The sequence below is a fragment of the Varroa destructor genome, unplaced genomic scaffold, assembly GCF_002443255.2.
Source record: "Varroa destructor unplaced genomic scaffold, Vdes_3.0 BEIS01000005.1, whole genome shotgun sequence".
In the NCBI taxonomy this organism is placed as follows: Eukaryota; Metazoa; Arthropoda; class Arachnida; order Mesostigmata; family Varroidae; genus Varroa; species Varroa destructor.
This window is the reverse complement of record NW_019211458.1, coordinates 7,371,329-7,397,997: the sequence shown is the minus strand read 5'-3', so window position 1 is coordinate 7,397,997 and position 26,669 is coordinate 7,371,329. Positions and strand designations below refer to the sequence as shown.

Here is a 26,669-nt window from a genome sequence, read left to right as displayed (position 1 = left end):
AACATCTCACATCCTATAAACGATTAAATTTCCTTCTGTTTATCAGCCATGGTCAATTCTTGACGGGTCTCAGCTACATATAGCCTCATATATACTCATAGCGACCGATAACCACTTTCCCCAGTTGTAAATACTTATAATAAGCCTCACAACGGCTTAGTTAGAATTTCAGCGCAATTTGGTCGAATATAGTGAATACTTTTTGCGATCGAGAAGTTGAAAAGTTTCTATCCCAAGGAGTTGATCTCCTTTGCCATTCTCTGCCTTTGCCTCAGCTACGGCGTGGGCATGAGCACAGTCAGCGGACGTTCTTTCCTCATGCGCACAGAACGACGAGGAGGGCAAGAGGAAGACGACGGTCAATCTCGTCGCGCTGCACCGAACCGGGCGTTGATGTCGGCTCGTCCCGACGAGCTACGGCGCCACCCTGTAACGCACAATTATACTACATACAATAATATCGCTCAGTTGGCCTGTATACGTGGCTATCGTGCATTTGCATAACGAAAGCCAGCGGTAGCGCACGATTGCAAAAGCCCTCGTAAAGTGACAACGGACGCTGAAGTGGATCGGGTACTCTGAAACAAACGATGTGAGTATCTTTATCACAGATTACTATGATGGTCAGTTTGTCAAATGAAAAGTGAAACTATGTGTCGTTGCCGTAATGATGATTTAGCTTTTCGGCGGAATTGGCACGAGCATGGAAAGACTGTGGCTCCTGTTTACGATCTCAGATGTGGAACGCTTTCAGCTGTGGAAGGAAAAACCGTGTAGATAAAATTCGATATGGGCCAGGATCGAAGTTGAATAGATTGAATCTATACCGGCATTAAACTCTCATAAGAAGATATAAAGGAGAGAATGTAGAAATGATAGAAAGCTCAACTTTACTAGATGCCGATCGAACAATTTCGGTCCAGGATCGAGTGTATTATATACTATAAATGTCTTGTTAATTCGCTAGGCGTTTTACATAGAGGCGATGACAAAGTAGGAAGTAACTTGAACGCTACAGGACATAACGGGGTAACATGGACAAGTACACTACAAAGAAATTATTATTCCTGCAAGGATTTGATTTCATTCAAAAATGAAACTTCTTAATATTAATTTGAATGCTGGAAGACAATTTAGCACTCAGATGCTGTCAGGCAATTCCGTCCTTCTATCGACTGTTATCGTGCTGTGTACTGTGGTATATGTGTGGAATAGTTTCTTCAATTCTAATATACTTAATCGGATATTAACATGGAAACTTGTGTGAACGGCTGTTACTGTTATAATAATAATATCCATTTTATTGTTTGTAGTGACGCTGCCTTCGATACTATAAAGCTGTGAACATATATAATGTAGGGCTTTCATGTTCGGACAAGCTTTGTCGTAGCGAATATAGGCCCATCCGCTATTCTTCGAACCATAAAATCGTTTCTTTCTAGAACAAAATAACCAATTCATCTTGGCGAAAGGCAGCACATTATTATCGAATATAAACTATTATGTAACGTACCCATGCGGAACAAACTTCCACCAAGAATGTAAACCCATTCGGTTACCTAAAGTTAACAGTGTTCGACACCCTAAACGTGTGTACAGCCGCACCAGGAGCAGAACTAGGTCCGGATGCAGCACAGAAGGAAATTGTTTACAAAAGAGAAACAGTGCGGAGTCGAGAGCCATTTGATTCTGTCATCCATTTTACTATTTGTGCTGGGACGTTAGTTGAGAAATTCGATGTGTATCGTGTCACGGGAGCTCGAAGTATATGTCATGAATTCATAAGAGTTTCTCAAAAAAAAAGCCACCATAATTCTTTTAGACGACCGTATCATTAAAGAAGTTTACATCTATATGTTTTACTAACTGCGACTGTGGATAATAGCTAGAGTGTCTAAGACAACTGGAGGGTCTTACCATTTGTCTCTCAACCAAAAAACGCTGCGGCTCACATAAGCCGATTAGTACAGGGTTTCCTACTTAACAGTACGAGCCCCTTCTTAAATGGGCACATATGGCCGTCAAACAGTCCAGATTTGAGCCTTTTATGGAAAGGGGATTCTTGAGTGAGATCAAAGGGGTGATCCGCGCTACCAAGAAGGCGCCCGCACCTTTGGAAGGGAACATTTGAGACAGGCCTGGAAGTTTTTCAGAGCCCGAATCAAAGCTGTCATCGCGATAAGTGAGGGTTACCATAAATATACAGGGCCTAGCGGAATAACACTTGTAGCGCATGCAAGGAATCGTTGAAACGTTTATTTGTTGTTGTTGTTGTTGAAATGTAGTTATAAAACAACTTACAAGAAAAGGTTCAGATTTGGACGCACAGCAAAGTTCGTTGCATCTGATTATAAGCAGCGGCAGTTTGCAACTATACATTCGAAATTAAAGTTCGTTTTAGTTTATTGATATTGTCTATTCAACAGTTTCTTGTGTGCCTGTACACAGTTTGCAGGTGATTTCCTCTACTGGGTAAGTTAAGTTCAAGAGTACAGGAATTGCAACCGTGATGACTCAATGGGTAGTTACTGCGTGCTCAGATTTCAATAATCCAAAGCTATGTGTGGAATAACGAATTTACGTACATCTTCATTATTGTTTAAAAAGTAGCCCATTTTACTTGTTCGTTTTGACTAATTCACGTAGTTATGCCCTTGGACACGTAGGACAAAGCAGAATTGGCCCTGGCCTCGCAAAAGCCTACGGGCCCCATACTGAAACCTCGGACATATTTTTATAACGGAATCTGTCATTTCGCGGAGGCGAACGCCTATCAGAACATCGATATGATATCATCAAATTAGACCAGGTTTATCAACCGCGTGTTATAGATGATCTCAGTGCTTACTTAGTAGCAAATGCTTATATACAAAGTGTGCTCGTTTACAAAGACTTCACACGTGTTTGGTACCGATACCGTGCTTATATGGGATCTGCTTGCTTGATTCATTTTTCAACTGTTTCTTCGGCTTTCGCCGGCACAACAACTTATCGGCTCAAGAGTTCAGATTCGGTGCAGCTTCATGTGAATACGTATGCAAATGTAGCCGGTGCGCACGACGTATTCGAGGGTACTTGATCAAGGGCGACGCTCAAGCTTATACGTATATCCTACTAAAAGTCGTGTGTGGGACTACGATGTCGTGTGATCATCGCCGACATCATTATCGGAGGCAGCAGTACGACTTTTTCCATGATCATTAAAAGTATCGTTTCTTCATTGCTGTGCAAAAAGATGAACCGGTTGCCGTGCGACAGGAAAGGGACGAGGAGGCCACAATTGTGGACCCAGAATCGTCAACCCACACACCGGTGAGGTCGAATTCAATGCTGCTTCTGGTGTAAAAGAATTCCCAGCTAATGACACGAAGCATATACATAATAACAAGAAACACTATATAATTCAACGATATCGTTAACGACGACAACAAGCCATTGTGGCGATAGAAATACTATAAACGTTAGTACGTCATGTAAACGCCTTGCATTATATATTGTTGTTATTAATATCAATGCGAGGGTAAACGCTTTATGTACGGAAAGCACGTATTTACATAATGGATTATCATTGGTAAACGACGCATTATTGCATTAGTGACGAGACTCGCTGCTCGGTGGGGTGCCCACTGGCATCGATAACACCCGCTTATACCAGGCTGTTCTTAGCTGGCGAAAGTTCTGCCTGTTCATCGTCATTGTCTTGTCCAGTGATGGCATTTCGTAGACGAGCAGCAAATGTCCGCGTGGGCCGAGTAGTCGGGACTGCGGCGTCTGATCCGGCTGATTGATTATATTCTAGCTTCTTTCTGACTCGCATCGTTGGCGACGAGTGGAACGGGAACACTTACAGTCCGACGACAAACAACACAACAGCAACTAACACGGGGGCATGCGACATCTTTGCGTCTGTACACTTTTCCGCTTTCGACAGACCTCCCCGACGACCGGTAACTCGGCCTACGATTGTCTAGAAAGGATTACGCAGGGTACTTGCGCAAACATTTTTGGTGGGCAAAAAGGAAGCGCCGAAATCGGAGAAAGGCTATTACTAGATTAAAAAAAAACACACGTTATGCCTGGGCTAATTCTAAGTGTTAGCTATAAGATGGTCCCGACACCAAATGGGTATAACGCAATTTACGCGAATAAAGAAATTTTATCATGCAAGGTGTAAGGATAATATCCAGCTACTTCTAGTGAGCTGTTCCTCATTACATAATCCACTCTTCGTCATGTAAATTTATAGATCTTTGTAAGCTGCAGTCCGCAGCTACGTTCTTTGCGTGCTGCTGAACTACGTAAATCTAAACGTATTAAGAGACTAACTGAATAATTATACTGCTTGATCTTCATGAATATGTGCGCCAATTGGTGGAGGTATTTACACTGAGTAGCTGGTCGGAAAGGTTGAGAAAAGGGGGAAATTTGTTGCTCTACAATAGTTGAGAGACTAATCATTATTATTGTTTGTTTACAGATCTAACGCAGCTCAACGTTTTAGCACGGTCCGGCGACGTGTCAAGAAAGTCAAAGACGATTCGATCACTGTCTTTGTTTAGGTTCTCCTGCAAACGAAAGGGATCGTAGAAGAACAAAAAGCGTTCTCTGATAGATTACGAGACTGCGCCTCATGGTCCACTATGTGATGCTGAGGCGTTGATAATCAGGAACAAACATTGGGCTACCGATAGAGCTACAGGCTGCTTCAAAGAGCCCCTACGAAACCAGTGGCATTCGACAAAGGTCGTAGTACAAACTTCGCCTACTCCAGCCTTTACTTTATCATTTATACCATTCAATCTGCAATCTGCAAAGCGCGCTCCATTGTTTTTTGAGTGCTTATTACGTATAGAATCAAATAGAGCGAGTGACTTTTGCCTTAGAAATAAAACTTTCATAAAAAATTTGGTATTTAAATCGTGTGAGCATGCTTTTTTGTTGCAGTTGGTGCACTTCGGCAACATATATCGGTACGGCATTTCATCTGACCGTTCAAAATACCAATGCCATCTAGGCCAAGCAGGACTGATAGGCACTACATCTCTTAACACGCGTAACTGTAGTGTTAGTAACTATTCTCTTTACTCCTTGATCTTTATTGAAATATCATTCATTGCTTTTTCAGGCAACATATTAGATCGAAATATATATCGCTTGAATCTAGGTAACGTGTTCGGAGAACAGGGCTAAATGCTAACAATGCTATTTGCCAAGATTCAAGATTTCATAGTACTTTGGAAATGAGAAGACCGTAAATTTTTCAGTCAGGAAATATCGGCTAATTGAGCTGTCTTCGTTTAGAGCCACACACGTGAGGACAAAATGACCTCAGAGACAACGGCGATCTATGCCCATCGCTGTCCCGATCTTCAGGCAAAGCTTCCATTTCTTAGCTCTGCCCAAGCAAATAGACTAGAAGACTTTTTCACTCGGGATAAAAATCCTCAGATCGCCGACGTCGTTATCATAGCAGCGGAACTCGGATTACCGGTGCAGGCAGTCAGGGTAGGGAAACATCGCTTTTGTATTGCCTTTCTTATGTGCAAAAAAGCCAATTTTTAAAATAACACTAAATAAATATGTAGAAGTCAAACAGTTGAGCCATGTCGAATATGCTCGCATCTGCGTCTTTTTGGAACTGGGCCTTTGTCCATTAATTAACCAAGCTTCCGTGGTCGCAACATTACCATATGGTCTCAGTGCTTGTTTTAAGGCCATTGTTACAGGGCTAATGCGCACGAACCAATGCTTTTAATAGGATCACCAGGTGCTTGTCGAGTTCATTTTGTTTTCGTCTGATCTCTGATATAGTGCCCTGTGCCGCGTCTTACTATGTTTATCAAAACTGTTTCGTGCTAGAAGAGAACCTGATTAATACGATACCGCTCTTCATTTACATCACAACTCTCTGTAGTATCGATAACACGAATCCGACGCCGCTATAGCGATATCTGTCGCAAAAATACTTATCAGTCGGCGTAGCTATATGGACATCAATGACATCGTAATTCTATTAATTCAAATTGTTAAAATTTATTAAGCCCTTTAGCTGTCCAGATGCAGTTTCTAACGTAAACATATTCAGCGATCAGGTCGTTTCAAGCGATCAAATTGATGATAAAAGCGGTCGACGATCATTACGCGTGTGGTTCAATGCTACTGGCAATATTGTAACAACTTAACTTGTAGCACTTATTGCTCCGCCTGTCCTAATCGTTGCCATTTTAGAGTTATTTTGTAAGGCCTTCACAGGTGATACCCTTGAATAGGTCTTAGTCCGAAATTTCTATCAAAACTATAGACGAACATTGGATTTTAGATTGCAGCCATGTCAAGACGGTTTAGGACTTTTCAAAGTTCTGTTTAGCTGCACGTCATGCACAGAATCGTGTCTATATCGTCACTCAGCGAAGAAGGCATATCAAAAAAATAAATGCTCTTAACGTCTTCACCTTCAGATGACGGGAAAGATCCGAAGTAGTTCCGCCCATTGCAGAGCAGCTAAATGCTTCGCTATAGCCCGTAGGTAACGGTCTTGGTCGCATGATCTATGCTACGACTTGTGAAAGATAATTGCAGAAATCATAGGTTTCCTCTCTGAATGACACGTAGACAGAGCGAAATTTACCTTTGCTTATAACGTATAGCTGCAGTAACTCGGAAGTGCTCTACGGAGTCAAAGATAGTTAGTGAAATAAGCATATGTTTTGTCTGAAACTGTACCAAGTACGGAAACATAGAATCAGCATGAGGAATAATCACCGTACGAATAATTGTATGCTAGTTATAGTTTGTAAGTTAGGCTTCAATGACCAATTTCGCAAAAAAAAAAAAAGGAAAAACAACCATTTAATAGAAATTTATTGGTGATATTTTTGAGCATTTTGATTTTTTGTTTTTCGAAATTTTACGACGTGGATTGTATAAATTAAAGAAACGTATCCGTATCGTTTTTTAAAAAAAGATTCACTGTACGATCTAACTGTGTCCATATCACTCCTGCACCGTATTTGGTCAGTGTCGAAAAACGCTAAGCGATAATGGCAACATGGACGCTGATGGCTTAGTCTGCCGGCTGTAGTAACGCCTGTCAATGAAGTGGGATTCAGACGGAATTTACGTATTGAAAGATTGTTTCTGTATTTTTCTACTTCAGATTTGGTTCGACAATCGTCTTTCGCAATGGAGGGAATCGCAAGGTCTAGCTTCGAACTGGAAACTACTTAATCATTGATAATAATACTAGTAGTAGTCGCCAATCAGATCAACAGATTGGTGGGAAGTCACTGATCTCTCCTTATAATATGGGAATAAGCCTCACATTTGTCCTTCATGTTTAATTAACAATGAATGTAAATATCTATATTGTAAAGTATCGCAAAAACAAAATCAAAGTTAGTAAATGCCACATGTCTCATGGCGTGCCCTATTGCATGTTAATACGTGACAAGCTTTCCTCAGGCATCTAATAGAAAACCACTCAAAAACATACAAAGGTATGTTCCTATTTTAGCTAACAAACGATTTTTACCACAAACAGCGTACGAACTTTTTACGGCTACGTGCAAACGACGGCAAGTGCAAATAGAGCTACTTAGGACCTCGAAAATATAAGTACACTGATCACAGATACGAATGTTACACAGGAGAAAACATTAAACCAAGTTAGCTCTATGAGAATGCTGTCTATCCATGGCCTGAGAGTCAGATCATATCTGATTACATTACTAACAGGTAACAGGTGTTAACAGGAGCGTATTTTAGTGATTAGTGATATGGAAGATGCATGGCAAAATATGGGTATGTCGTTGTTTTGGCAGTTCAGTAGGTAAACAATGATCGGAGTAACCATTTAATGATTGCCTCATCCAAATGTGACAGATCTAGTAAAAATCAACGGACGCCGCATCAGAGCGGTGGGTTAAGCTATGCACGATCACTTCTCTTTTTTTGTTTTAAATAACTGACGCATTACACGATTTCGTAATTCATTCGAGTTAGTTTTCACGAGAGATGGCAGTAAAATCTTCCCCCGTGGGTCTCGAAGTGTATACGAGCGAAACTTCAGATAGTGTATTTCGCAGGATTAGGTTTTATGATTGTAAAAATTTTGATAAGCTACATGTTATTATGCGTTCTATAGGACAACACGTTTATTCATGTACGGCTTTACCGCATAACTGTAAACGGTATCCTAAAGTTAAGCTTGTAAAGAAGATCAATGTGATCCCGACGTACTACTATAGGCCACATTCAGACATTCATTGAGATATGGTAATAGCTAACATGAAGCAAAAAAGATTAATGATCAATACAATAGGATATAACAAGCATGAGATGGCAAGAGATCGGAGACGAAGAGCAGAGAAATAAATGATCCCGAAGACATTCAGTAACGTTACGGAGATTTATGGAATACTATTCAATTGGCGTATATGATGCGCAAAAATGATTACGGTAATTGACTGTCGAAAAGATGATTACTTACGTTTAAATCGTCCAGATTCTTTTCGCGAACAAGACATCCTTCGCTTCATCTTCACACACGCAGAATGAAGACTACATGAGGAGTTATATCGACAGCATGTACAAAGGTGACTTTTGTGACAATTACCAGATAACTTTTTGCTCTCTCTGCTGTTTAAGCAAGGACATGTACTAAAGTTACTATCGGGTTGAGATAAGTAAATATGCCCATCAGTATTGGCCCAGTAACAGCATTAGTATGAGAAAAAAAAAAAAAACTTACCACAATAGCACCGGTTACGGAAGCTATTGGTTTTTATCGTTTCGTATGGTCAGCAACGATTGTAAACGACAAATTCTACATACATAGCTATCCTTTGCTAATCACAACATTGTCTAGGCTTTGATATAGTACCTTAGGCATCCGTGTATATCTGATTGGCTTTAGTGTTGTATTTAACTCATGTCATAATTAGCTATGAAAGGTAGTTTTTCATCATCATCATCATAGCGGTCGAATTAAATCGTCGCGGAAAAAATTACCGTAGAAATTAGTTGTGGATTGGCACTTCAACACTATTGCCGTAACACATGTGTCAGAGGTAACACGCTTTGTATTGAAGAACTTTTTGCGTGATGTGGCAACTATGTTAGGCACAATGGTAAGCTGGAGTGAGGAAATGTTTCCCACTGAGGAAAAATAGGCTTTACATAGCCAGGTTTGCCTACATTCTAAGGCTCAAATCATTAATAATATACACTGACGACAAGTCGCTTCTACATAGGTGCGCATCGAAAACATACGAAGCTAGTGCAGGCCACACGAAATTACTTCCGTTCACGAAGATTCTGTATACTCACTATATGGTATAATGGTGGACAGAACCAAAGTAACAATTTTGATTCGTCGCAGCGAATTTACCTAATGTAGAAAAGACCATCCACACTCTGGTAAGAACAAAACGAAACGATATGTTTCTTCAAGTACTAATAACATTTGCAATAAACAAGACTCTTGCTTAAATCCGCTACAACTAGGACAAATTAATCGCGTCTATTCGGAACATAAGGAATGGCTAGAATCGACCGAGAGTAAAGTTTGTTTTTCTACTAGTGATCGTTCTCCTGTTTACCAGGCCCAATTTCCGATCAGAAGCGGTACTTTGTATGGCTCCTTAGGGAATGTGCAACCATTACAATGTAGCCTGCTTTGGATACATTAATACATTCTATTATCAAGGAGCTTTCTGAAATTTTACTGTGACCAGTTTTTGACAACAAGCTGCTATTGTCATCACCATTTTGAACATCGTCTCGATTCAAAAAGAAAATTACGTTCAAATGGCGACCCAACTGGTAAAGTCGGTCACTCATAAGGTCGGTCGGTCACTCATAAGGTAAAAAATAGATTAAAGCGAAGTTTTGGATCGGTCCAGTCTAGAAAAAGTTATGCGTTGCTTTCACTTTCATTAAGTTAATGAGTAAGTGGCACAACTTTCTAATTTCGTAAATTACTTGAGGTAATAAGATGCTACATCTGAATGGTGTCCATATGACCGCTTCGAGCACCGTTTACCCACAAAGGTAAACGCTAATAAAGAACCTGTTACGATGATGCAACGATGACGTATTGGCCTACAAATATTAACGAAACGTCATCAAATAAGCGGCAAGCATTCACTTTATAACAAATTAAATGCTTTAAAATAGAGCGTTTAAATTTCCAGTGCTTCCTACTCAAGGTTTTTCAAGTAAGTCTTAGGAATTTTGCTCGCCTTTGCCCCCGTACAGAGTTAATGTATCTGTGTACTTTGTCAAGCCTCGAAGCGAATACTACCTAAGGATTAGCGTTGTTATTTGCTCTCCTTTAAGATAATAATAACCTAAACCTTATTTTGTCATATTTTCTCATTCTTCTTTTAGTTTTCTTCAAGAGCTTCAAAATAGAAAGTATCGAAGCGCGAGTCAAAATAAACCTTCTTTTAATTTTTTTTTAATCACTCAGAAGCGGCTGGAGACAGTCTGAAGGTATTACGCTTACGTTGTAGCTGGGGCTCTGAGCTATCCACGGACTGGCTACGGATATTTTACCACAATACGAATTTGCAAAAGCCTTAAAAGGTCCTTTCTGACCCTACCACCCCAGGACAAAGTGGACAAATTAGAAATCGAGCTTAGTAAACACCCTTAAAGCTCCACTGTTTTAGAATATAGTTTACTATACGAGACTAACCAATGCTCTAACCTAGATTGTGTCAGATCTGCAGGTACATCAATATAAAGTATAGCACATCAATAACGCCGTGTTTCAGCCGCGTAGAAGCTTTCAACAACTAAAAAGCGATGTACTTGATTGATTTATTCAGTTAGGTGATTCCACTATTTAAAGCAGCCTAGATATTTACGAAAAGGAGTTCGTGGAAGTGATCTAAAAGTAAAACAGATCAGTACCTTATATTAAATCCAGCTTAAACCAGGGCTGCAAGTTCTGTCCTCTTTGTTCCCACTTATGAATATGTCCTATTTAAGTTTAAAAGTTAAAAGAATTTTTGTAAGGGTTAGTCTGAAAAATAACTGAATGACGAGGCTTCTCGCCAACATAATCTTAAGACCCCTCCTCTAACAGGTTTGAACAACTGCACGGCTGATAAGCTTCGAATTTAAATGACTTTAACACACAAATTTAGCTACAGATTTTATTTTTTTCTGGCCGCTTACGACATCTAAGCTATAACCTGTGTCATGAAAAGAACTTTCGATAATTAAATATAGATTATTATTCAGATGCGTAAATTGTATAGAAAGGAAACGCATCAAATGATCACTTTAACTTAACCTCTACTATCTCCGCTTGTTGGGATAGATTCGATTATAAACTGATTAGTAATCGCACATTCTATTGTAAAATAAAGCAGTTATTGTTAAAAATATATATATAAGTGCGGCTGGTAGGCCAAACAGCAAATAGTCCGCTGTTATTGACTATTTGCTATTTGGCCTAGTTTGCTTAGAGTGTTTATACAGTTTTGTGTATTCGCTTAGGCTCTGTCCGTCATGCACGCCCCATTTTATCAAAATATGGGAACAAATATTGAACAAAAAAAAAAAAAGGCGGGGCGCGAGTTATTTCACATCGTTCACAGACGCTGCATGTTCGACACAATTCTCCGAAAGAACGTACATGTACACTGCGCTATATAATTATGATTTCGGTGATGTTATATAAGTGAACTTTGTAAATATACGGAAAAGCGTTTAGCTAATAACGAATCTTATATTTATGCAGCAATCACCGTTGTGTATGTGTTGCTTGAAACTCATAAGAGAAGACTTCACGTCAAAAGTCGAGTCAGGGATAAATCAGTTGTTAGCTCTTACGGGAAGCTTTTGACAGGAAAACGGCATCTATTGTCAGGCCGCACAGACATTGGACTGCCCTGCTGAACAGGTCAGGGTTGGTATAAATATGAAAGCATTTACACATGATCACAAAGTCTATCATTAGTTCTTTTCCCGTCAACTGTCCTATGTATTATAATCCGATAATCGAACTTGATAAGTCTCAAATGTTCACTGAATGGCCACAAATCCCAAGTTAGTCCACAAATAATAGTACTTTTCAAATGTTTATATTTTTCTTTAGTTCTCCTTCGTTTGTTTACTTGCTTCGATACACCATGAGATTATGCGTCCAATGTCTAATTTTTTTTGTCCAGGTCTGCTGAAATGGCTGTTCTAGCAGATTTGGTCTGCAAACTTTGGACTCGACGCTCTAGAGGACAATTGGAAAATGGCTTGCGAAATTCAACAATCTCGTCTTACAGCTGGAGGATGAATCTCGGCCCGGCTGGTCATCCGAGATCGATAAGGATAGCTTAAGAACGCTTTTGAAGTAGGACAAAGCAAGATGCTCGTGAATTGGCTGATAAGATTTCGTAAAACTGGAAATACTTGACAAAAACAAGAGGGCCAAACAAGGATCTGTTATAGCTACAAGGCTATCCAACAGACCAAAACCGATAGACAAGGCGAAGTCATCTTTCTGCATGACGGTGATGAGACAAATTGTTGAAGCTTTTTTGCAGGAAGCTTGGTAAGAGATCTTTCACATCTACCATACTTTCCGTACCCCCACTGATGGCCTGCGAGCTGTTCCGCTTACTGGCAAATACATTTTGTAATGGTATATTTGTCAATTAAGAAGGAACAGATTTTGGGGTCTTTAACACCAAACAAAAAAACTATGATGAGACGAAGTATATGACGTGATTAATAGGAAGGGAATATCGTATAGGGTAATGGCTAAAACATTCACTTGCTGTTAATATTCGAGTGAAATAGTAGGCTCTATTTTTAGTGGAAAATTAGGTTATGTGGAGTCGAGACTATAAGGTTCATTCGGTTTTTTCTTATAAGGAGATGTTCATTCGAAATTTTGAAATTTTCAAACTTCAGAATCTATTATGTGTCATTGGGTTATTATATCTTCACCCTAAGACTGCCCGGGCGACTATATTTCGTATATAAACAAATGAAATAATTTACTATTAAGGGGTTCGGGCTGATTGGGACGCTATTTGTATTTACGTGCCTAGGTCAGAATGTTATGTTCAAAATGAGCCGGCCTTAAGTATTGTTTTTAGAAACATTTTATGGGTTTTTTATTTAAAATATGAGTGCCTACACGAAAGAAGGGAATTATTTCGTTCGACAAGGCCATATAGACTGAGGGCGTAACACATCTGATCTGTCCTCATTAAACTTGAATTGATTAGGTATATAAACTAGACTCGAATGGCTACTGGGCAGGATCCGAATTTTCACGAAGTAGAACTATTTAAGATCTAGCAACAAAACTTATTTGACGGCTAAAACATCCGAGAAGTTTTTCGAGTTTTGAGGAGAATTGTTATTTTAGAACTTGTGCAGTTTTCAACACTGAATACATTTTGATAATCAGATTGTCGGCTTGTTTTAGGGCTCATTCGTTTGAGATTCTCTTGATGGGCCAGTAAATAAACATTGCTGGAACTCAATAGACTCATCGTTTTTTATATTTAGATTCTGTTTAATAAAGCAGAAAAGTCTTTGATGGCACCGATAACGTTTCGTTTTCTGGGGTTGATGCAGAAGTCAATATTATGGTTGATGCATGTCTGGTTTAATCAAGTCATACGTAGCGAACATCCATGTCCTACATACGCTCTTTTAAAGCGGCTTAATTACTTCAAGCCATCAACGAACGTGTCAACCGCGTTTATAATGTCTGTGTGAAGTACGCAAACTTTTTTCACGCTACATCGCAGAGGATGACAACGAAGTAGACACGCTTTTTTTGTGATTGGCCCCGTAGTAGTGTTCGATTGATCTAGGCATCACAGAGGAGCTCAGAATCTCGTTTCAGAGATTCAACCCTATGTTACAAAATACCAAAATTCTTGGAAGATGTTTCTTATACACCTGAAAACGAACTCGTCAAATGGCGTCAGATCATACTTTGCTCGTTCATCATGCCAAAAAAGAAACTATTAAACAGATGAGCTCCTTCTTATTAAGTTGTTTGGTAATGCAAATCGTTTTACGTCTCTGACTTAGTCTCAAATATGTCTACGAAAGAGACCCAGCGTAAATACCTCCGGTATGGTGATCCCATGTGCTTACCCACTTCACCGTTGAAGCATGAATAATGTGTAGCCCGAATCTTTTCTAAAGAACGTGTGGACACATGCATGCGTGCACCCACAAGGAACAGCCGGAGCATTTCTTTTAACTGTTGATGCATGGAACTTAAGCGAGGGGCTCCCTCTCTCTGCGTGAAAGGACAAACACTAAACCTCTACCTGCCGGAATACCTCCCATCAACGTCGAGAAAGCTGAGCGCACATTGAAATTTTGAAGAACGGAGATCTCAGGAGCTCCTCTGATTCCTTTCGAGTCTCCGTTCTCTTCGTTCTCTTTCGTGTTCCTCTTTTTCCTGATCGTATAAGAATCGCACGAAGGTGCTGAAGTCCTTCTGAAAACTTCTCATCTAATATTCCTTAGCGTCCAAATCATCGTCCTCTCGTGATTCACGTAATGGGGAGTTGGTTACTGTGGCTTACCTATCGTAGTCCTGATAGATCCACAAAGTTTGTTTGAGCCCAAGTTAACGGCCATTTGGGTAAAGTAATGCTTTAAGCATTACTTGCGTATGATACAACACCGTGTCACCTACATCTATACCTTGATTGTGGTCCCCCGCGTATCAGGACCTAAAACGACGGATTTCGCAGTAGCACAATGGTTTCGTTTTAACGGTTCACGCTCTAGGCATGTTCAGCGCCTAGAAAAAATAATTAGTTTCTAACTAAAACAATTTTCCTTAAATATTTTGTTAAAAATTTCTTTAAATAATTATCAGATTGATTTTGCAACTTAACAGAGTTTTAGTTGGACCATAAAAAGCTTTGTTTATATATGGAAAAAGAAATTGGGTTTAAATTTACTTTGTACGTTTCTTACATATTGTCAGTGTACGCATAAGTGTTCCCGCTTTTTGATGAATGATAATTTAAGGACTGGAGCCAACTCTGCCCAAGATATATCAAAGTTGCCCTCGAAGCCGTGGAGTTCTGAAGGACGCCACGCATACTACGCTTAAAAAGCACCCTTTACATTGAGAAACTTGCATTTGCTGGAACAATTATTTTTTGCCATTGCCTCTACGAACGGCCATTTCTTATAAATCGCAGATAACAGCCAACGATGCTGCCAATAGGCCTTTCTGTGCTGCAATTCGAAAACTGATTAGTGAAGATGCAAAAAAGGAAGAAACAAACCATTCGACCATACTCACCTATGAATTCATTCAAATATTCCCCAACTGAAGCAAACAAATGTTTATCGTTCGTCATCTTTACTAAAGGAGTTAGCGACTTGCAGCTCTGGATCAATGGCTACCGACGTGAATGTGTAGCCCATCTAGATGCTCCTTACAACATGAATGCAGTTAAAGTTACCCTCGCGGGAAATGTATCGAGTTAAACATCACAAACAAACGGCCTCGAAATACTGCAAGCTATTATTATTCGGATCAAGTATAACGCTTAGCAAGGTAAAGAAATCGTGGTAGCTGAAATCTTAGCGAACTTTAGTGAAGACAAACCGTAACTTAGATGTCGCTCCTGACATTTGATGAGATTTCGGATCAACTTTTTGGTTGGTTCTTGTTCAGAACTAGCGCCAACCTTATCTACCACATTATCATACAATCTTCACGCTGCCTAATTCGGTCGTCGCCTTTATATGATCCTCTTATGTTCACATGTTTATGTTGTTTATGTATGAACAAATTGCATAAACAGTGCTTCACACTCGTGTAAATAGAGAAAATTGCATTGCGCCGCACCATTTTTCGAGACAATATATTTTCAGTGTTATTACGAAGAAAACAGTTACAAATAAGGCACGGATAATATGCATAGGAAAATACAGAGTTTCTGGGTTTTTGAATTGTAACTAAATCAAAAAGATGCAAAAAATAGATAGCATCTCTACTGTCGCACTTCAGGATTTTTTGTACAACATCAAACTCCTTTCGGAAACTCTAGGATAAAGTATTAATATGTTGAAATCAATGAAACAGTACAATATCGCACGCCGTAAGTAAAACGAAGTACAGACTGACGCGGAGTTGTATGGTAATAGGTATTTTTACTTACTAACAGTCCGTTTAAGCAGTACTTTTGCTTGGAGGTCATGCCATACGCCATTTCAGTTGAAGTTTCCAGCGGTAGAGTCCAAAGTGCTGAGAAAATAGCTTGTTTAATGTGTAACCACGTCACATGTGCCACTGAGTGAGGCTTTTATTCAGCTTTCGTTGCAAAAGCATGCTATCCTTACGCTCCAATGTACACTACCGAGACACCTTGCGAGGATCTGTTCCTGGCCCAAGTTTTGTAGATATTTCCGATATTTGTCGTTCGATAGCTATATAATACCGGCTCAAACGAAATTTTTCGTTCACCAATTATTGAATTCGTATTGGTCCATATTTGTTGTGGTCTTTTGTTCCAGATCGATGGACTGACAACGTTTCTCTGTCATTTTGAGTATAGCCTCTGGTCATACTTTATGTAACGTTGCGCTTATTTCGCCACAAAATTTATTAAGGTTAATAATATGTTTCTGCGGTTCTTTGCTAAATAAAAGACAGCACATGTTTATTCTTGTAACTGTAAATTATGACGTTATTACGTATTCCCCGTCATTTTTCACGACTTTCTCCCAGTCTTTCGTCAAATGATGTACGTCGTCTCGCCAGAAGGTAACTGGTTCAATCTTGAAAATATTGTTGGTCTGTGTCGAAGGTAAGACCATGAAAGTGATTGTCCGGTGAACAGATAAAGAAGCAGTTCCTCGGCGCAAAATCCAGAAATTATGGTGGATGCAGCAAAAGTTTCTACTTGAAATTTCAGAGGGAAAATTCGAGTATATTTGCTGTGTTATGAAACAGGATAACTTGGTGACGTCTGTCAGGTCTTTTCTCTTGAATAACCTGGTTGCCTCGGTGAAACTAAGTTGAAGAAACGTGGAAATAAACTGCTTAGCTCGTAGAAAGCAGTTTCCAGGGAACCAAGCTAAGTTCCACCAAGTGTAATGCATTTTTTTTAATTGAATGAAGATCTACATGGATCCTGGGCCTCAATTTCGTCCCTAGAGCCCTCCATTCCGATCTCGTGTTCTTACTGATGTCTAGATACCACTAGTGAAATGAATGTAACTTTGCACCATAGCTTTTTATTCGGTTCAGAGAACTTACGAGGTGCCCAAGCTCTAAGTTTTCGCTTAAATTCATTCGGCTGATTCCCGAACTGCTTGTTGGCTGTTTTTCTTCGAAGGTGTCTTCAAGTGGTCGTCGCCAGACGGTCGGCCAAAGCGGGAAGCTTCCTTTATATCCCGTATATTATTTTCAGCCTTGACAACTACGTTTGAGAGCGGTTTTTTCAGCAATAGCGTCGTTACTACGTATCGGGGTGCTTGACATAGCTGTTAGCGCGTTGCTGTATATTAGGCTGGCGATACCTTCTTTTTCACTTACGTTTGGAGGATTCGTTTTTGAGAAAACCTTTACGGCACATTTGGATCGATCAAACATTAGTTAGAGCTTATTTCCTGTTTGTATTAGTTAGTCAAATATTAAATATTTGTAAAAAATAGTGCTGGAATATTAAGTCTACTGCTTAAATGCGTTGATTACTTCATGTGCCCTTCTTAGTTGATATTATAATTGTTGCACTGTGTACAGTGAAAGCCATATCGATGACGTCGACAACCCTCTTTCAGTTTTCCAATCGTCTTCAATTTATCAAATTCAGCATCGTGATGAAGAAAAATTAAGTATTGCATTTATTCAACGTTTAGCAACTTAATTATTGCAAATCACAATAGGGGCTCATGTCGGGTTCGTCTAATATTTCCCAGGGGCTGCTCCTCTTAACTATATCGTACGCCTTCGTATCGCCCTTGGTACATATATGTTACTGCCGTACAATAGTCTTTAGCCGATTCCAGTTTACAAACCAATTTGCATTTTCTATAGGACTTCCTGTTCCTACGCCCATATCTCTCCCCTGTTACGGATCAGCTGTGCGGTTGCTCTAGATACGATAGCAGACACGTAAATAATGATGATAAAATAAATTATGGGGTTGAGTCCGATTTATCCTCGTCTCCGATAGGAAATTATTTAGCCAATTCGTAAAATATGCGCGTCCCGATTCATCAAGTCCTTAACGAATCGTTCCCAATATCGCATTCTCCTGTATTGAACCTATCGGACGCGGACTCCTCCCCAACATTCTTTCCACTCCTTCTATGCTGGGCCGTATTGAAATACCTTTTGTTACAGGACTACCGCTAAGCCGTTCCTTTTGCGGTGGATTACTCGCTTGTTAGATGCGGTTTCATATATGTGGGAAATAATTTCTTGCAATGCAGGCTTCAACGGTTATTGTGTTTGGTCTCACAGTACTTTAGCATATATATGCATAGCTTTGAGGACAAAAGGCCGTTTCCTGTCTAGGGACGTGTGATCGTATGTTCGTTTATCGAATACCCTTCATTCATTGTGTCATTGGCCACTTCGCTTGCTACTTCTTGGTGCGTACCAGCAGTATTCGCCTTCGTTTATTTGTTTGTTTGCATCTCTTGTGAGGACCCTTATATATGGTATAATACCATTGTTGTTGTAGCGTTCTTCTATTGGGTTTATTATGCGCAATCCTATTCGAGCGTAAATGATGCCTAAAGTTTCTTTTTGCGATGTTTGTTTGCCGCGATTTAGGCATTTTAATTAATGGTTAAATTTATTTTTTTATTTTTTAATTTGGTTAAATGTTAGTTATTAGCCATATAAAGTTTAAGTTATTTTATACGTTTTAACTCAGTTTAATATATCAGGATATAATGACTTAGGTTAGCATATTCATTTCGGTAGGAGAACCATCCAATTTCCATCTGTATTCATTTTTATAAGCATTGTCGATTGTGTGAGCTCCAGTGATCAGCTTCCGTGTAACAGTTCTGCCCATTTCATCCGAGCTGCTTCAAAGCAGACTCCTATTAGATATATAATGTGGCCTGCGTTGGTACAGTGACACGGTAACCAATATACTCGCCCATGAGCTGTTTGTAAACTTCTGTTTGTCTTAAGCCGAATCGTCGCCCCAACTGCTCAACGAATGACAGCGTTTCACAGAGCACGTAAATAAGTAGGTTTCTGGCTGAAGGATGGGGATCCAAGATGCTGTTAAAGTAGGCTGGCTTTATAAGATCGAACACGAGGTACCGGTTCACCGCGAGGTGTGAGCCTAGTAACGGCAGTCCGTTCGATGCATAGGGTGCGACTTGTAAGGTAAAATAGGCCAAAGTGGTTTTCAGCGAGAGCTTAAGTCCTTTGATCTTCCCGTTGGCTAGCAAGGCAATCTTTTGCAGCAGGTCCTCTTCCAGCGGGAGGTCGTATCTCTTAAGGATCGTCAATGCTTACTGGAGATAATGCCGATTTATCGAGAATAAGATGAAACCGTCAGTATCCAAAAAGAGCTCTACCAACGGATCTTGCTTCCTGATCTCGCTCTAACAACTACTAAGAACGGGAGCGGATTTAAATTGTCGTCTTGAGCCGGCCCTGTAATTTGCCCAAAGCAGCTCGAGCTCAAAATCCTACGATACAAATGAACACCTAGACGACCGTTTAAATGAGGAGGCGACCCTATTCAATGCATGTATAAAGAAAAAACAACCAACACTTTGCATTGACGCCTAGCAAAAAAGCTAATATTAACCATTCCTCAGTATCTTGCATAGCTAAAATAATCAAGGTGACGAAGAACTTTTGCTGAAACAGATACACTTCAGATCCTTTGCAAAGGGCTAAAGCTATCGCTAATTTGAGTACACTATGAGCACAGCAGGATCTGTACCCGTTAGTCGTATCGATCTTACGAACGCAACCAATGTTTGCTGCCAACATCAGCTGAATATCGAGCTTGTACCGGTAGCGTTTTCTGGCAGCGCACCTTGTGTTACAAAGAACATTTTCAATAGACATCTAACCGGATTCATATTTACTGCCTCCAAGCATTTCAAGTTCTTGCAGACCATTTGTGTGATACGTCAAAGAGTTTTGCCACTCGTATAAAAATTCTATCTACCACAAAAGCCAGCCTAAATATCGTCCTGGAGAACTAGGATCAGTAGACGACCGTCAACAAATTGTGAGTGATCCATGCACAACGATCTCTAATACGCCTTTAAGAGAGGAAAGATCGTTGAACCGGTTGGTCTGACAGAAGCAATTCGATATAACACTAAAAAAAATGTATTAATTATAGGTTCGAGCTAGCATTTACCGACAACTAGTTTAGATATAGAGCAAACGCTAAAAAATGATCGCAAACGCTGTGTCCGTGTCCGGGTTTCCCACTGCTACCTTTTTTAAGCGACGTTTCTTTTACCAATGACACGCACCAGCCAGCCAGCCAGCCAGCCAGCCAGTATGTACAACTAATCTTTAGCCGTTAAATCTCGTTATTACTGCAACATGTATATATATTGAAAAAATGTATATTATGTGAAATGTTTAAAAATTTTTCTTTCTCTACTGTATGAATGGATGTAATAGGTAGATCATGGAAACGAGAATTTATTTACACAATGTTATTGGAATTATGAAAATATAGCAGGACTACGAACGTTTCGCCTACGCGATCTACAGCCAATCGGATAAAAGATAGCCTTTAAATGTAAGTTTTAAGATAGTCATCTAGTGAACTGCCAAAAAAAGTATGCATCATTTGCCACCTTTCTGGCAATATCATAAGCCCATCGCTAAAGAACTTTGTGCCAAGCTATTATTACATCTCTCCGTTAAAAAAAATTAAAACCATTAGCGAAGTTCGGCGGAGACCAAAACAGACGATCGTCTAGTGATGTACGGTTCGAGCTATAACGCAAGTTTATCAAAATCTTCCACTCAAGTTTTTAAACTTAAATTCTAAAAGTTAAAACTTTTATCGGGTAACTAAACATGTGTGTGCTCTGACATTGTCATCCAATCCTAGCAAAGAACCTTCCTTAGAAACTTTGCCACAGATTGTAATTGTTTTCTAGCACAGCATTGTTGGGTGTGATCTATGTTTCATCGCTGGTGATCAATCACTTCAGAAATGATTTGATTTCGTTTTTTGTCTGACAACACCCAAATGTTGAGTTTTTGTTTGTAACCAGCTTTTTTCGACGCTTTGACGGTAAACACTTAGTTGTTCAACTATTCACAGGTCGGTATTGCTTAATTATCGTATCGATTTATCAATTTTCTTCGTAGTTGGTCCATCACTACGAGAAGGGACTTTACATGCCGGATTTCCGGAACGGAAGCGACAGCGCCATATGTGGGCTGTTTTTTCTCCCGATAATCCATCTTTTTTTTTCCAACTAACACAACGTTTTTCCATAGGCGGCGTTGGTGCATTTATTGCAATTACATTGTGACTATATAGTGGGTTTTTGCAGCAACTTCAGTTCCCTTCAAGGTAAAGAATAAACGTATTTCAACAGGATTAATGCATCTGCTATTGTCAGCTTTCAAATGACGATGACTCTTGTTTGATTCGACTCATGCTAACTAACATATGTTAGTTTAAGCCGCTCTAGCTGGAAGAACGATCATTGTTTTTGTATGTAGCAATATGTAGCACTAGAATTTGTACTGGCACGACGGACTGCTATGTTGAAACGATCTTCTTAGACGACACGTCCGTAATCTAATAGTTTTAGCTTTACTGTACACCGATACACCTAAAATAGAGAGAAAAAATATTTGATTTTTGTTTCATTGGGGAACATATTTTTGTCATTTCTTGGGGCAGCGTAATCAGACCCAGGTATACCGCAGTCAAACTCTACCTTCAGTCACTTTTTCTTTAAGCGATGTAATATTTGACACCAGTATATTATTCTGGACATTTGTTTAGAGAAGGCTACTTGACCGAATTTCGAATCAGCTGTTACTAGACTTTTTTTTTTACAGCCTAGTACAGCTTCTGTTCTTGTTTTTGTTACATTTTCTTAGCGTCTGTAGCTATATAGCTATATTGATCGTCACGGCGGACGTAAGCGCACTGATTGGGTTTGCTTTAAGCACGAAAAACATTTTTCAGTCTTGTTCTTTTAGCAACAATCCCAAGTAACAATCAATTCGAAGGTTACATAAACATTACTTAAAAAAAAATAACATTAGTTTTGTCGTCCCGTGATAGATTAGTGAGTAAGGTATTTGCCTGCCAATCTTCGAGACACGTTGGTGGTTTAACTTCTTATCCGGACACAAACACACTCGATGCAAAATATTTAGCCGGTGTTTTTAAAGGTAACACAACTAACATCGAAATATCAAACGATTTACGTCTCACTATTCATGGTGCAGAAACAGCTCTCTAGAGAGAGAGTATGAGGTGGTCAATTAAAGGGGAGCATGTATCTGTAAAGTATTGAACAAATCTGACTATAGAAAGGTATCACGAAAGATATATTTGACGATCAGGATTTCGCTCAGCGGGAGCTACGATGCCTCTTTATAGCAATGAGGGAGAAATTTTTGAATTAGGAAAAGTATATAGAGTTTGGCCATTGGCTGGAAAATACCCCGAAGTGCATGTAAAGGAACCTTAAAAAGAAGCAAAGAAACTCGACCAATTTTGAAAATAAGCGTAAGATATCGTTCCGTAAAATTGGATCGAATAAAATTAGCTAATTTCCCACATCATCACACAATAGGACAGGAGCAATGAGAAATTCACGTTTAGAAAACTATTAGAATTTCAGGGTGATGATTAGGGATTTAAAATGGACACGGCAAAAATCACCTGCAGAGGCGCGAAAACAAAGCAATCCCTGTCAAATATCAAAAGCATTTTCAATAAATGAAGGCCAAGTAAACTAGCGGCATTATGGTGACGGCGAAGCGTTAGTTGAAACGACAGTTCGAGCCTTCAAAGGTAATTGCCACTGCTACAGAGTGTACCAATTAGAATGAAATATAAAGAACGATTGGATGCTTAATTTACATTTTAATATTTATCGATGCTATTTGTACGAACTTCAGTCGAGCTACAGGGAGTCGGGTTGCCCATAGATAGCAAAAGGTTCATGGCCTGATCTAGACAGCTGGGCTATGAATCATCTAATTGTATTCTTGTCATTTACTCTCGTGAGGGCATTGGGTTGCCCCGGATTTGCAAGAGCAGACACTACTCAAAAATGTCCATTTGCAAATAAAATCTTAAATTTTTATCCAGTTTCAACTGAGACCACGTTAAGGTACCGTACGACTCGTCTGTTGCTTTTTTGCAATTTTTCTTTGCATTGCATATATTTTTTTCATTTCCGTAAAACCGAATGGATTGTAACAGAGCTAGATCGGAAATCATTACACACGACTGCAGAGCAAGAGATCAGCCATGCTAGATTTGGCGGCTTAGCAGTAATTACTGCTATTCCAAAGGTCGCCTGGCGAAAATTAACAATAATATATAGTGCTCATATTTGTCCTGGGTCGCTACTTCGTAAGTGACCCACCTAGAACGTTATTTTACCACTGCACGAAGTGAGCCGATTGTTGAACATGTCAATATGATTATGACGCCATATAAGTGCTATATCATATGATTGTTGCATCAATGTCGATTGTTACTACTGTTTCCGCAGTGTTAAAATGTTGCTTCGTGGCAAGATACGCACATTCATGCTGTAGTTCAGTGAGTATTTTGAAGTATCATTATGCTGCCCCCATAGGCATATTTTCATACCCAAATTCTATGGCCTTTGCCGACGACCTCGGTCTCTCAGACGAAAAAAGCTTACCAAGTCTGAATTGCTTACGTAACTTGATAAAGAGTATAAGTTCGCAGTTCAGAATCACTGAATTGCTACATCTTATACCTAATCATGTTGATCATCTGAATATACCTGTATTGAGCCAGTCCGCGCAAGGAACTCACATAACAGTGAGAAGTTAACACAGAATACAAAATGTTTACCAAACATTGAAACGATAACAGCAATCGTTCGAAGTTTTTAGAGTTGAAGTAAGTTTTTAAAGCCAAAGGCCGACTAGTGTAGAATAGATTAGTTATACGCTGCTAAATGTCTTGAGTGTTCCTTCTGTCACTGACATTAGTGATGTACTTGTATGATTATCCATTTTTTTCTTATGTACTATTAAAATAAGATATTAAATTTTCTAATTTGTGCCACTTATATGTTAGTGTGTTGTGCCTGCATAATAAAAATAATATCAATATCTAATTATCGCAAAAAGGTGTTATCCAACAATAGATCGTGGGTGAACCCCCTCCAAGCTTGTAGGGTCGGACCTAATAATAGGATCACACGAAAACTTCATACATATCTTCTAGCCTGTCGTATTACGTCGCACATACATCGAAGGAATCCACGACAAGTTTTTGAACGCTAGGAGTGGTCAAACTAGTGTAAATTATACGTTCCAGAATAATCAATTGTGCACATAATGCTGAGTAAATTATTATTTTCTAAATCACGTATAATCTCAGATCGTTTTTCAAGCAGCAGCAGCAGACTCTTCGCCAACATAGTAGTTCTTAGCATTATACCCTAGATAAAGCTGCATCACCACGCATCCACTATGTTAACCAAGTGTTCTTGCAAGACGTATCTTGACTATATTTTTCAATCGAACGATGTTTAGCTCCTTGACGGACGATTGCGAAGACTGCACCAAGCAAATCTTGAGAGGAAACGAGAGCTCACAGATTCGCTTGCTAAAATCATTTACCATTGTCACTAAATCAGAAATAGGTAAACGTAATAATCACTGGCAACTTCAGGGACAATTACAACAAACTTGAGAACATATGTTTACCTGGTATAAATCACCCCACTAAGTCACAAGTTTCGCAGACGCCGGCAGAGGGCCTGAGACCGACTGATTTGTTGTGTGGTATAGCTAAGGCTCCCGGGTTTTCAACGCTTCGAGTACATCATCTGTACGATACGAATACAACATTAAATTATAAAGATAGATATTCTCTTATTTGATGCAAAATATCATCATCATAATTTGCTAACGCCGTGCGTTCAGCATAAAATACAAATGAGATATAGAATAGATCCTTCGGAGAATACCAATAATTTTTCCTTTTCAACCGGAGCGGTAATGAAGACTTTTGAGAAGGTTTGCTCACAAGGACCTCAAACACACATTATATGCCATAAAAGTCAGCTAGATCCTTTATGAGAGCAATACACCTAACAGATTTAACTGGTGTTACGTGCTACTGGACTCTCGCAAGAATTAAATAGCAGGTTCTCTTCGATTTTTCCTCGACAGCACATTTTTTTATTTTTAATGCAACAATAAACCACAGAGGTAATCGCTGGATTCATCATTATTTTTCAAAATAAAAGCATTTTTTCTTCCCTAAAACGATGTTCCAGCGAAGGGGACGTTATGCCACCGCACCCCTTCAAGAAAGGAGCTTTTCAGAAAAGGTTTATTTGCGTGTTCTACAAACTATTGTTTAACCATGGACATCTGAAGGAGGACCATACATTCTTCGACTGGATGCTGAAAGGCTTATACAAGCCTTTGTTAGTACAACGTTGTCATGTTGAGGAACAGAAGCATGCTCAAAGATGAGCACATAGGGTCGCCTAATAGACCAAATTTGAATTCGTTGGATGGAGCATTATCAGGCGAGAGTCCAGCTTGTCCCGATGACTCGCTCACTTGGGCCGTTATCGGCAAAGAGTTGAAAAGGGAACAGTAGCCTTATTTCTTCATTCATACAGTATATTACTATGGAAATTTTTAGAATCTCGTTAAATCACTATATCGTTATAAGCTCAATTAAATGTGGATTATAAAGTCAACCAGCAAACTTAAAATATTGTTTAGTTTTAGAAAGCAGGATGCGATTCAGATATCGAACATGGAATGTCCAAAAAGGCTCCGAAGCCGAAAATGGTGAAACACTCCAGGCAGCCGAAGGTCGCCGAAAAACAAGCGTCCCTTAAATCGCAGAACATACAACCGTCACTGTAATCAATACCAGACAATAGCAATCATATGCTGAATAGAAAACTATCTGCCTCTTCTTATTTAAACAATGGCATTGACAATGAGGCTTCAGTATGGAAATGTAGTTGAAAAGTCAGCTACATAGAATAGACGGTCCCATAATTAGAACATCATCTGTGGCTGGCCGTCAAGGCTATTTTGCTTTTTTATTTTGATATCATTATATATAAAAGCTATTTCAAGAACGCCCAACTTCGAGAGCCTGTGTGGCGCCGTACTCAATTCTTTGGATGTCTACACTATGGTGCTCAGGATGTTCGCTTATCCCTATGAAGTTCAGTGATCGGTCCCATCTGCAATTGAAGCGCACTCTACAGCACTTCGTAGTACGTGCCGTACAGATATCCGTTTTGCTCTGAATTTAGTATTCCAGGGTAGTTGTTCCTGTTAAGCTCTTGTTACCTTCAGTGATAATCTAACGTTCTAGTGCTTAATTGCAACCGTACTTGTTTTGTTGCTATTCAGCATCTTTTTTTTCTGCGTAGACCCAAATAAGGACACGATCTAATGAGGATCTCTACGATAAGCGAGAGATGTCTGTGTT

At 39.5% G+C, this 26,669-nt stretch overlaps 1 protein-coding gene across 4 annotated transcripts; it reads left to right on the top strand.

The window, feature by feature from the left end:
* Nucleotides 1–321: 321 nt before the first annotated feature.
* Nucleotides 322–9,500, top strand: LOC111251123 (homeodomain-only protein-like). 4 transcript variants are annotated; one of them, XM_086990560.1, is made up of 4 exons: nt 322–592; nt 4,478–5,064; nt 5,265–5,505; nt 7,157–9,500. In XM_086990560.1, exons 3-4 carry the CDS (start codon nt 5,323–5,325, stop codon nt 7,232–7,234), a joined length of 261 nt encoding a protein of 86 aa, XP_086846686.1. In that variant the 5' UTR covers nt 322–592; nt 4,478–5,064; nt 5,265–5,322; the 3' UTR covers nt 7,235–9,500. The 4 variants fall into 4 exon arrangements, with proteins under 4 accessions (XP_086846686.1, XP_086846685.1, XP_022663163.2 ...); XM_086990559.1 differs by having other exon boundaries at nt 323–592; nt 5,302–5,505; XM_022807428.2 differs by lacking the exon at nt 322–592 and having other exon boundaries at nt 4,596–4,743; nt 4,945–5,064; nt 5,302–5,505.
* Nucleotides 9,501–26,669: the final 17,169 nt, after the last annotated feature.